At 41.8% G+C, this 12,946-nt stretch overlaps 1 protein-coding gene and 1 long non-coding RNA gene across 3 annotated transcripts in view; one reads left to right on the top strand and one right to left on the bottom strand.

The window, feature by feature from the left end:
- Nucleotides 1-8,884, bottom strand: part of LOC144343208 (uncharacterized) — a 29,046-nt gene extending 20,162 nt beyond the window's left edge. Inside the window, exon 1 of one of the 2 annotated variants that reach the window (XR_013418910.2) lies at nt 8,518-8,884. This is a non-coding gene — a long non-coding RNA (uncharacterized LOC144343208). The remainder of the gene's footprint in view (nt 1-8,517) is intronic. The other variant, XR_014928049.1, reaches the window with a different exon arrangement.
- Nucleotides 1-12,457, top strand: part of LOC100374050 (ankyrin repeat domain-containing protein 34C-like) — an 81,416-nt gene extending 68,959 nt beyond the window's left edge. The window contains exon 3 of the mRNA XM_078005920.2: nt 7,792-12,457. Within this exon, the coding sequence (XP_077862046.1) occupies nt 7,993-9,780 (1,788 nt within the window). The 5' untranslated portion in view covers nt 7,792-7,992 and the 3' untranslated portion in view covers nt 9,781-12,457. The remainder of the gene's footprint in view (nt 1-7,791) is intronic.
- The last annotated feature ends 489 nt before the right edge of the window (nt 12,458-12,946 follow it).

Here is a 12,946-nt window from a genome sequence, read left to right as displayed (position 1 = left end):
ATCAGGTAGGACTCTGATCCCATCTGAAACCTACCGTCAGTGACTGCATCATTTGAAACAGGGTTTGATGCGCTTATTTTGTGCGCGATCTTACATATGCGCTACATATACAATTTAGTTGCGGTTCGACTTGTCGTCAAGCTGAACACAGCCAGGCCATTGATACTATTGGAGTCGAGTCGAGTCGGTCGGGTAGGATTTGATATCCCCATCATAGTTTGGCGTTTTAAATCTAATAAAAACAGAACTGAACATGGATAAATGTTTAAGCGGCTCTATAAAGATTGAATGTTCCGATATACTATGTCACTCCACCATTCCCGAGTCGACGACCTCGAAATTACGGATTTACACAAAAATATGACATATAGTACACATATATTGTTCATAAATATAATAATATGAATATTTTAATTATCCATGCTTACGTGTATGTTTTATACGTCGGCGCGTAAAATGGGGTTGATGCATGGCTTGTCTAAATCGTTGAGATTTAATTGCCGTATATACCTATCAGGCTCAGACAATAGACGCCCGGGCAGAATTGAACTGGAAAAGGGGCGAGCTTGACGCTTCTTAGAAACTTCGATTTCAAGCCATAAAGCCAATAAATTGGACTCTAAACAACGACTGTTGTGTTTCGTTGTTGATTTATTTCATCTTAGATGTTTTCCAGGAATTGATGAATCCCAGGAGACACGTCTCGCAATGAATACGTCACTGTGACGTAAATATGTACATATTCGTCCGGGACGGTTGTCTCCTCAGTCATTACCATGGACACGCTATGATAATGGATCACGTGATGTAGATTGTGTATCGCGTTCCCATAGCATTGAGATAGTGAATAGCTCGGTGGTGGATGATTTATGGCGAGACAACGTGTGACGTCTCCGATCGCGAGTCATGTGAACCCTTGCGTCACGTCTGGTGGGACCTATCAGCGCAAAATCGGTGACGATGAGCTTGGAGACTATCCCATATAATAGTAGTAGGTGGTGTGAGTTTCTGTTCTCACAGTCTCTGCCAAGTGTTATTTGGTGCAGCGGTGAACTTTAATTAACACAGATCGGTTCTGAACTGCATTCTACGAAAACTGTACCGCACTACACCGCGACCCAGGCAAACTATTAGTTGCAGCGATCCCTTTAGTTTGGTAAGTGTGGGATGCTTTTCCGATCTTTATATTACATCAGAAGTGCGGTTTTATTTGGCGGTTGTTTCTATTTTTATAAAATGTTTGCGTTGAACATGTGCGCGTTGTTTATACCCGAGAGTTCAACGATTCCTATTTCAGGTGTTTCAGCGCAGTGTGATCTATAATCGCCGAAGGTGCCAGCGTCGAGCGCTATTGTTTCATTTCCCATTTTCTGAAATTGCTGAACGTACGTTTTTTGTTTGTTTTTTTTGCATGCAAAATAATTTAAACACGCGCGATCCGATAAAAACATCCCTGCTTACCATCGCCATCCACTTATTGTTTGCATTACATATTAATATTTTGTTTACCACCTTAAGCATCCACCTGATTATAAAAATGGAAAGATTTATTGACAAAAGCAGTTCCATTTAGAGTAAATTTATAAAACGCCAGTCATGGTATATTAGGTGAGGGCACGTGATAAAAGCCTGTCCAAAAAAAGAAGACAGAGAGGTTACATCAGTCCAATTTGAGCGACGTGAATGACGTCGCTGCTGGAGGTTCTGGTGCTCTGATATTCCATGGCAAAATGCATGTCATTATGATACTATTCATCTTGCCCTAGAATTAATACATAGAGAAATATTTACCGATGCACAGTTTTGCATAATAACACAAGTACCTCTCCTTGATTCTCTCAAACCAAACGCGATTGCTAACTCACAAATATCGCGGTTCCTTTCCTGGAATACTGACAAGGAGACCGTGGACACCCTTCATCGTAATTATACTCGGCCTTCAGTTCAACTTCAGCTCGCCTTGAACGTATGGCATCATTGGCACTTGAGCGCGTGAACGGACACCACCGTTCTGTTAACATTCTGACAACCTCGTCAACGAGAGCCACAGTCGTCGGGACGCGTTGTGTCCGCGAATTGTTTATTTCACCAGTGATAGAAATATGTCGTTCTCAGAATATGTAAGCTTGTCTCTGTATGTCATTCACATTCACGTATAATGTACATCGGCGGCGACACGAAATTTTACATGGGGGGGGGGATCTGCTCCAACCTTGCGCTGAAGGCGCGATCTTACTAGGGGGTCCGGGGGCATGCTCCCCCTTAAAAAATGCGGAAACCTTGATCCTCTGAAATGCTATTTCCTGCATTTTGAGGGGCAAATTTTGCTGACACAAAGAGTTTCAGCTTTATTTTGAAAGGGGCGACTGCCCCCTCTGCCATCCCCGCCCCTGTGCCGCCGCCACTGATGTAATCATCATACGTAATGTGTCTGCCAACTAAATTTACGTAATCGCTCATACCGTTGATGGCTAGTAAAGAGCGCGGACTTTTTTTTAAGTTGTAGCATAAGTAATTGGCTTCGTTAACACGGAATACGTAAGACATTTAGACATTCTTGAATATGTTCGGATTTGAAGGGCTATAGGGGAAACCAGTGTGGAGGACTGCTTGAATGGTCGTCAGTCTCGATTGACTATTCGATATGAATACACAATTACGACACTGGTCTTAGAGTAGACCATTATTTGTTGGGTGGGTTTGAATTGCCCCTCCTCCCCAATATAATATATTCTGCAACATAGACATATATGGTGCACCAAACAAGTTTAATCAGAAAAAAATGATACAGCCCCGGTGATGAACACCTTTAACAGACATGAAGATCACGGTTGACTCCAAAACAGTGTAAATACATATCCGGGCTATGTCTTCCTACTGAAAGGGGTGAATTAAAAAAAAAAATTGTGGATTTCGCGAGATACACGGAACATGACCAAATGCATGCATGTACATAAACCCCACTAAAATACTACGCTTCAGAAATATTTACAACCCATAAACAAAACAAACTGTTCGGTGCTCTGCGCCCTCTACCGAATGCGCATGGTATTATCGCTGGTGGGCGCAGTTCACAACACCTCTCAAGCTAGTTCATTATTGACCAGTAAGGCAAACTTCATAGTTGGAGGATGAGAACAAAATGTTATTTTCTTCTTATAACCGTACAATGAGCTCGTAGTGTGCATTTAGAGTGATTTCTTCCGTACATGTACCTGAACGAGTGGAGGCATGTCACGTATCATGTAAATAGATTATTTCGGGCATCTACAAACATGATGATCTGACACATCGTTGAATCGAATGTTAGCGCATGGTGAACCATCTATTTTGCGTGTCATCTGACTCGCGCAAAATGGCAGATAAATTTAGAAACAAAATAATCTGATACGTTTAATCTCCACTAGTTTGGTTCGAGACATGATAGAACACTAGTGAGACAAATAATAAAATAAATTAAACACCTGTCACCCTCAGAAAATTGTTTCAAACCTGCAAGTGAGTACACAGGTGCGTAGCACACCCTGCTATTGACCAATTGCAGTGTTTACCAGGTGGTGATGTATTTCTGCGTCCCATTGTCTTGATTGCATCATCTGTGATGTCAACAACAACCACTACGCATGCGTTTTAAGTAATTTACTAGAAGATTCCAAGTTTAGTATAAATGTTGTTTTCTTGCCTTAGCGCAGCGTCGACAGATACAAGACACGGCTGCATTGTCACGACGAGTTCAATGACCTGATATTGTGATGGACGATTTCATTCCTTTGAGGGGTTCGTTGTGTGGTAGCCTGACATGTAGACATGAGTGGCATTCTCGCCGGCCGAACGGCATCAGACCCCACTGTATTGGGTTTGGAGCACCACGGAGGGCGCAAATCACACGGCCTTGTCAGGCTAGTTGTGTGGTTGATAGCATTTCTAAAGCTGTGTGTTGTACGGCCGCGAATAGCATCACCTGACGTGATTAGATCTACACGTCGCTTTGATTGAAACTTCTGTACACCCCCACATTATAATTGTATAACCCAGACTGCTGAATAAACCAATTTATCATGAATGTGTTATTAGACTATAATGATTTCAAATGAAATGTATGTTTGTTTAAAATCGAATCCGAAACCGGGGACCTACTGACCTCGTCCAATTAGTCGCGGTACTCTCCGCTGTATGATGTCATGTTATGTCACGCACAGCGAGCCTTCCCGCATACCCAGGTTTAATGGTACGTCACGTCACGATGGGAGAAAATTCGTATACATCCGATAATGGTGACGTGAAGTCGCGTTGTATTTATTGCGTATTAATCAATCACATCCTATAAATCCGAACGAAGTTTGGTTTCAGCACTCTGACAGTCGCTCAACAACTTGGGCTGTGGTTTCAACATACGCCGTGTTGACGATCACGCACTCCTGAAATATCTTATTTAGCGATGTACCGTTGTTTTGGTTGACTACTTGAAAATCAAATTCCTAAAATCCTAATAATCGGCATATAGTGAAGCTGCTCAGCGGTTCGTGCGTATCCCGTGTATCAAGTAATATAAACGTCACGGTACTGCTGTGCACTGTACTCGCTCATTTACTTTCAAAAGGTCGTAGTTGTTTTGATGATATTCAGTTTGAGAAATGTATTATGTAATTGGTGATGATGTATTTACTGTTTTTTTCAATTTTTTGGCATGTTTTTCAAATGTATCAGTGACCCTACGATTCTACGCGATTCTCCGACCTACGCGATATTGTTGATTTCACACGATTAAGGCGCGGTGGTCGTCGCGCAGCGCGTGTTCGAATTTCATGTAAATAAACAATGTATTTTACACGCGTTGTATACGTCGCTATGAGTCCCATATCGAACAGGACGCGGCACGACGACTGCCGCCCCTTTAAGGCGACACTGTATGTTTCGCATAGAAATGCATGTAGCTGTACATGATGATACGTGTGTGAGTAAAATTTCACCAGCCGTATTCCCTTTTCCGACCATTCCGATTTAAGGATCATTGTTTCTTATTGAAGCCACGTTAGTGGTGTACGTATTCGAAATCCTGACTGCTCGCGGAGTGTCCGTGGAGTGCCCGAGGTGTGCCCGTGGTGTGCCCGTGGTGTGCCCGTGGAGTGCCCGTGGTGTGTCCGTGGTGTGCCCGTGGTGGGCCCGTGGTGTGTCCGTGGAGTGCCCGTGGTGTGCCCGTGGTGTACCCGTGGAGTGCCCGTGGTGTGTCCGTGGAGTGCCCGTGGTGTGTCCGTGGTGTGCCCGTGGTGTGCCCGTGGAGTGCCCGTGGTGTGTCCGTGGAGTGCCCGTGGTGTGCCCGTGGTGTGCCCGTGGTGTGTCCGTGGAGTGCCCGTAATATCGGCAACTACAGAATGTTTGTAATTAATTATACGCTTGTTTTGGGTAGCATTTTAATGAAGATATTATGCAATTCATGTCACGTGGCCACATGATGCGATTTCCTTCCTCAAATATATAAATTACGTCGATAATTGTTGAGTTGATTTTTGGGGTTTCTAAGAAGATGTTATGCAACAAAATGTCGCAATTCGTGTCACGTGCTCACATAATGCGATTTTCTTCCTCAAATATATAAATTATGTCGGTAATTGTAGAGTTGAATTTTTATTTTCGTGTAGATTGGTTATTATTTCTGTGAACAGCTTCACTGGAGAAGCAGAATATATGCTGTGAAGGCAAATCCAGTGTTTGCATAAACACGTCTCTTGATAATAACTTGCGGCTGTGTCTCTCAGTACAAAGTCTAACCACATTCCCTCTGGAGGGACTGTGTACTAACGTTGCTACTCAACATGAATAAAACACTAAGATAAAGACTTTCCGTTTTCGACGTTGTGAAATTCTTTCGTTTTTTGAGAAGTAAAAACTGAGAACCCCGATTTTGGCAAGATAATTCATTTTATATACGTTATTAAGAATAATTCATAACAAAATGTACTCCCTATGCACCTATAAATAATTACTGATTACACAAGAAAAAAAGATTATTTGCTATATTCTCTATGTGTTTGCCTTTTATTGGTCTTGCATTATGACTGAGAGAAGCTGAATGAAATTAAAAACTATGTAGTGTGTTCAACAACTCGTGTACGAACAATAACTTTAATAAATATGATTTTACTTGATAAAAATACTGTATTTTTCTGTATAAAAACGAAAGAATTTCACAATGTCGAAAACGGAATGTCTTTTACGCCGCAGTGTTATTAATGGTTTGTCCCTTAATGTGACTGTCTTGACCTCCCGGGAGAAATGGATACCACAGATCAACAATGCTTGAGCACTTGCGATTGTGGCGATTGACGTCACATACAGATGTGTTTATTGTTCAACACGAGTTTTTTTTGTTAGACAACTTTTTACAGGCACCTCACGACATCAAGAAACCGTGTTCCCATAACAGATACACAAGACTGTTGTACTAGTAGTAGCCATATTCCACCCAGCTGACTTATTTGAACAAGACTATACAAATTCGTATATTTATGTCTTAATACTGCAATATTATCTTTCAATATTTTATTTCCGAGGGTGAAATGAGAGAATCCCTCCTCCATAAAAACAGTGTCGGCGTTTCTCCGTGTGTGTCCAATTTGATTGTTTGCATTCGCTCTCAATGGCTGCCTGTCTTCGAGTGCTTACCGAGACCTCACGGCTAAGACCACCGTGGTCGTTAACAAAATCGTTGGTGCTACTTGATTCCTCGCGTAAGCTATATTGATGTAGTTCACTACTTGGGGGAACCGAGAAGTATTTTGTATAAAATTGTACCGTTACACCCTTGAGCCTAAACTGAAATCAGGATAATAAAATTATCCACTTAGAGGAGACTGTTTAAACAATGCACACCCAAAACGCCCTGCTACCCCCGGATTTCAAATAGTCTAGTCCTAATAAATTTAGGACCATAGTACTTTACATGGTCGCACCCCGAGAAGGGGGTGTTCCAGCTTGGTATACTATGTATACCAATATAACGTATCTCAAAAGCGCGTATCAAAAGGCATTTTAATACTCACGGAAAAGAGAAACCACATACCGTATAATAATAAACGAACCGTGCGATTGGTGACGTATTTATCATTTATCACATGCTCGCAAATCTACGACAGACACTGTGGTCGTCATAACTATCGGTCCGAGACGGCAGTTTCGACTAACTGAAATCGTAATAATTGACGTCATCGAGAAACGCTGTTGGCTGCGATCATGATAATCAACCCAATTTACTGATCGACTCCGTCGTCCGCACATCGGACGAGTCGCTTTGTCGACTTTAAACGGATGGGTTGGGTGGTATCGGGAATTTCGTATATCCAATTAGATCAATCTGGCGATGCGGTGCCGTACTTGTGCCGCCTTAGGATGCCGGATTCTAGTTGTCGCCTGTTATATCCTTCATATCACGGCGCCGCAGTATACATACATTTCTCAAGAAAACACAAGATAGAAATTAACATATATCCACACGACGAGGAGATTTTGAATCCAACAACGCAATATCAAATAGGCATCAAACACATGCCACAGACTCAATAACACCAGCACTAGGCCCGCACTAAAAGACCAGGACCAACAGCGTTGATAACTTGAACACACTAGTCGAATTCGAATTGTTGTCGTTTGTTTGCCTACCATGTGTGACCCTATTCAGTAACTGCGAAGACCACACAAAAGGATTGACATAGTACGCACTGGCCACACACATTGAATCTGGTAGTATACTGCCGCATTACTGACCACCCACTTGTATTTTTTTATTTCATGCAGGTCTAATCTGAAGCCCACCTAGGAAAGAAAGTAATCACGTGATTATACATTTAACGACCCCGGAGAAAGAACAAACCACCCGGAACTTGGCAAGAGGAAGACTTAAACGAATACATGTACGGAACTCGCCCAGAGAGGGCGAACTTTCTTTTTTTGAATTTGGATTTCGGGATAACTTGCACAGCCTGAAATATTACAGCCATGAAAATGGAGAATAAAAAATGTACCTCGCCGGGTATGATAGAACCGATACAAACGGAAGGCAACGCACTTCTTAAAGGGGTGTGGCTCGGCAGGCTCCGACTTACTCGGCTTTTGATTGAAGGAGGAACGGACATCAACGGTACGAACGACGAGGGCCAGACAGCGCTGATGATATCGTGTATGTCAAAGCATAAAGACGCACAAAGCGTCAGCAGAGCTAAAATGGTGAAATATTTGCTAGAAAACAAGGCAAAGGTCAACACGCGAGATAAACACGGTAAAACTGCGCTTATGTACGCTTGTATCGAAAAGGCTGGATACGAGGTCGTGAAGACTTTACTAGATTACGACGCTGATCCCCGGATAGAGGACAAATTCGACGCCTCCGCTCTCGTGTATTCCGTCGATTCTGGCGATTCGAAAGTTCTAAAATTGTTAGTTGATGCATGTAAGGCGAAGGGGAAAGAAGTTATCATCATTACAACGAATAACAATAAACATAAACGAGAAACCAAACAATACCTTGACGTACCGTCCACACTTTCTTGCAGTCCACCGTTTTATAAGTGTGCTACTCCGTCAGATATCGACATTCGCGCGTCCACAGCAACGCCAAGTCCGTACGCGAGCGGTTCATCCGGTGACGAAGCAGGCGATGTCGTGTTCAAGTTTCCAATGCCATCACGTGATCTCCCGAGAGCCGACGACAATTTCTCGAATCGATGGAGCGGAGCCTTTTTGAAAAGCAGCAATCCAGACTTGCTTTCGCCTACACATGAGGGCGGTAAAAACGGCAGTTCGTCTCCCGACTCCGGCTCAACAATTTTGGAAGAACGTCGCGCTCAGCTCAGAGCTACATTGGAAAACTACCAAGGCGATGCACAGGCTCTCGCCTATGCCCGCTCCAGAGGGCGCCGGGGATCCTTGGGACCCGTAAACTCCGCTGCTCACCTCTTATCCAACGGTTTGAGTCAGGAAATCGCCGTGACGACACATACACAAATCTCGATTCCTCAAGTGAAAAAAGAATCCAGCAGCCCACCTTCGTCACCACCACAACGCCGCCGTCTAACAAGGAGGCAAAGCATGGATGCTATACCGACGTCAGGCCTCTTGCAGGCACACCAAAACACAATTAAGTCGCTTTCTGCCCCGCCAACTCGCGATGATCGACACAGTGGCTCGGCTGAAGTACTAGGCGACAAGAAGACAGGGCACGGACGGTTCAGTCGGAGGGGTTCATTGCCAAGTATGCCCCCGCCACTGCTCAAACGTCAAACAATACACAACATAAATGTACCACAAAGTTTAAGACAGCAGACAGTGACAGAACAAGATAACGATGCAAAAAGCCTCAGTGGCAGCAGACATCGCCTAATTACGTCACCGCCCTGCAGCAACCAAAATTCCGCCGAAAGTCTAACGCCGACTTCTCCGTCTAATCGCCGGCGCTCACCGAGAGGCGCACTGCTTGAGCGACGCGGATCGGGAACACTGTTATTGGACGAACTTTCGCAAACGAGACAGAGTATGTTTCCCCCATTGAACATCAATCCAAATCCGCCATTACCTGAAATTGGAACTATTTCTGACTCCTACACCAAGAGAGTTTCTTCACCGAAACGGGACGGGGTCAATAACAGGCATTCGACAAAACCTGCGTTACTACGACGTCAGTCTTTCGATGCCGACCATCTCAAACAACTTTCCACGTATATAGATACTCGAGCGAATATACTGTGCTCGCCGAGCGAACTCGTCGACTCCGACGAGTCAGACAATTAAACGTTACTGACGTTGGTGGCGCTCCAATGTTCACGTATAACAAACAAACAAACAAACATTTACATTTTCGATTTAATTTAACAAAATCGATTTTTCTAAAAGTACACCATCTTTGGTTATAATATAACAATACTATAGTTACCAATATGCGTGTTTTTCTCAGCGTGTCTGTATTTACTGAAGAGCCCTACCATCGCGAAGAAACAAAGCAACTAAAAAGTTAACCGTTGATGGCGCTTGCTGGTGAATCTGTGAAATGTTACGCTTATACCAATCACATAACTATACATATATATTTATCATCCAAATATTATATTTACACGCATAAATCTGTTTATATCGTAATGGGGCAAATTTACGGTCCCCAAAATTACCTCTGGCGGGGTTGGTCAAATATTGTGATATTTCCGGCGAACCAAATAAGGACATTCGACGACAGTGGCAATCCGCAGCGTTTACAACAGGCACGTGGATGTTGTACGTGATTTCCAGACCGAGAACTAAATACTGATGAAAACGTAATTTTTTAGTCGCGTTTTTAGAACAAGGATGAGGTTAAATTTGTGCGACTGTAAAGTGAAGTATTTGATGGTATGAATATGCGTGAATTGAATTGTGGGAGTATTTGGTCGAATTGATTCTTACTGTGGACGACAGGTATTCTGAACATAAATGAATTCAAAGTGGTGGGTGCCACGCCGTACAACACTATTTACAAGTGTTGAATCTGTATTTTTGGCAAACAATCATCAATCATATGTTGTATGGGATGTTAGAAGTTCACAGGAGTAGGAAAAATTATATTTATAAAAAAAATGTTTTATCTACCTCCCTCCTGTATAATGGACTGCAAACACCAGTGTACAATGCCAATGCCCTTTGTGCAATGGAAATACGTAATTATTCATGAACGTTATTGATAAACGGGGCATCCCATTCTGTTATTGGGTGGCGAAGGCCATTGGCAAGGAGAACAGTCAATTATATATTTTGTATTTTTTTAAATATATTTTTCCTACTTTCTGTACTTGAACGCAACGGTAACGTAAGTGAAATCATAGTCGCGCTATAAATTCGGGGCGGCTAATGAATATACAGAAAACAACTCAATTTGGTGATGATGTCACGTGAAAACTCAATCACAGCAGAATCTACGGAACTGCTCGGTAATGTTCGGCTATTTACGAGAAACTCCTGAGGCGGACGTCTTAGGAATACCGTAGCTGTTACAGGTGTTATATTATGCATATTACTTCGCGTATCGAAGGCGTCAAACACACTTTCGTCGATTATTACGACTTTAACAAGATTTAATTGTTTGTTGCTCCTTGATTTAATGAAACTGGAACATGCAATCAATCAATTTGGAAAGCTAGGCAATCGCTTTAAGTCGAAAACGATGATCAATAATGGCAATTGACGCTTAGTATACTTCTCGCAGTTCTCGCGCGAATTCTCACCAGTGACTTCAACAGTCTTGCGACCCGATAAAGCATTATACATTTTGAAATACAACGTTATGAGATATTTACCAAGAAGTGACTGCGTACCATTTCCCGCCAAGTAATTTTTGTGTGAATATTTCCATACTTGTATTTTCGTCTGCGTTTTTTGTTATAGTTAATTCATATTATATCAGTGTCAATTTTTAATTTAATTCTTGTTACGACATCTCAAATAGAATTCTGTCAAACGCCGACAATCATGATTGAAATTTGCATATTGTGTATTTATTGAGTACAGTTTTGTGTTTATGGTAGAATCATTCATATTAAGTTGACTTGAATCTGTAATTTTTTTAAATATATTTCTATTTTGAGAAGAAACAAACGTTTATCAATTACATCATCTTATTCAAAATGAGTATGTTCGCTGTCGTCTGTCGTTTCAAACTGTTACATTGTTAACTTTTTAATGTGATCAAGAGTATATATTTTATGTGTACAAATGTTGTCGCTTTTATTTGGAGGGAATTTTGTCTCTACTAACGTACAAGACAAAAAAATAACACATCACTACGGTGCTTTCAAGTTCAACATTTTTTTTTGAAAGTGTGAAAAGTTCAACTACTGTCACAGTTGTTCATAGGGTGTGGCTGCTGACTCATTTTTTATAAATGTTTGATCGATTTTTATATAAAAGTTTTTTTATATATATCTGAGTACATAACGTGGGAATATTTACTGAGGATCACGAGATTTCAGCATGGTACGTGATATATTGAGAGGGCAAGGTAACTGTCACGTGATCGCGGGTATTTTCATCATCATTGTTTTTTTTTTCATTTTGGATATTGAAATATAAATTGTTTAAATTGGTGGCATGAGTATTTTTAGTATCCAATGTTTACTTGTTACTGTACACACACATTGAATCTTTCGACAACGAGATGGCGTACCACGCACTGAAATACGAGATCGAAGCGCTTACACATTTGCGTACAAGTTTGTTATTTGGTGTAAAAAAATGACAACACTGAGTACAAAAACATGTAACACGAATGAACATACATGAATTTCTTCTATTCAAATAATGTAAAAAGTTATAATTTATATAAGTGTGCGTGCATTTGATGTGCGCCTTTTTGTTTTCCTGTGTCCCAACTGAGTTTTGTTGTAATCGTGTATGTGATGCATTTGAGAATATATAAATAAACACCCAACTAACTTTAAAACAATTTTGTTTGGTGTATTTTATTGCTCGTGATACAGCACAGTGTTCGAATTCCGTGTGAGAAATATGCATTTTACATGCTTGCGCGGAAATTGAACGGACGACTGTGACACTATGCAAAGTGCTGATAAAACTGCCTTATCTCGTATAACCATGGAAACTAGCCTCTCACGATGTGCTTCCATCCCCATCAGTATCATCTGATAAATACTAAAATGCCACGTGTCAGCGAAACAGAAATCCCATCTGACATGGAATAAGTGAACGTTCCAGCGATTCTTTTACCATTTACAATCCATCAGTCACCATCATTCATTTTGCGCCCTCAGACAACAGGGACGTAACACCGTTGCATATTCACTGGATGAGGGCGCACATCGCCTGAGTACCTATCCTGCCAGGTGGGTGGAATAACTTGCCAAAATAACATACATACAGGCTCGTTCGAAGCTGGTGACCGTCCTCTAAATAACCAAATTTACACCGAGTAAAA

This window comes from Saccoglossus kowalevskii, chromosome 21, assembly GCF_978046115.1.
Source record: "Saccoglossus kowalevskii chromosome 21, keSacKowa6.1, whole genome shotgun sequence".
In the NCBI taxonomy this organism is placed as follows: domain Eukaryota; kingdom Metazoa; phylum Hemichordata; class Enteropneusta; family Harrimaniidae; genus Saccoglossus; species Saccoglossus kowalevskii.
Note: the sequence above shows the minus strand (reverse complement) of the source record. Positions and strands in the feature narration are given on the sequence as shown.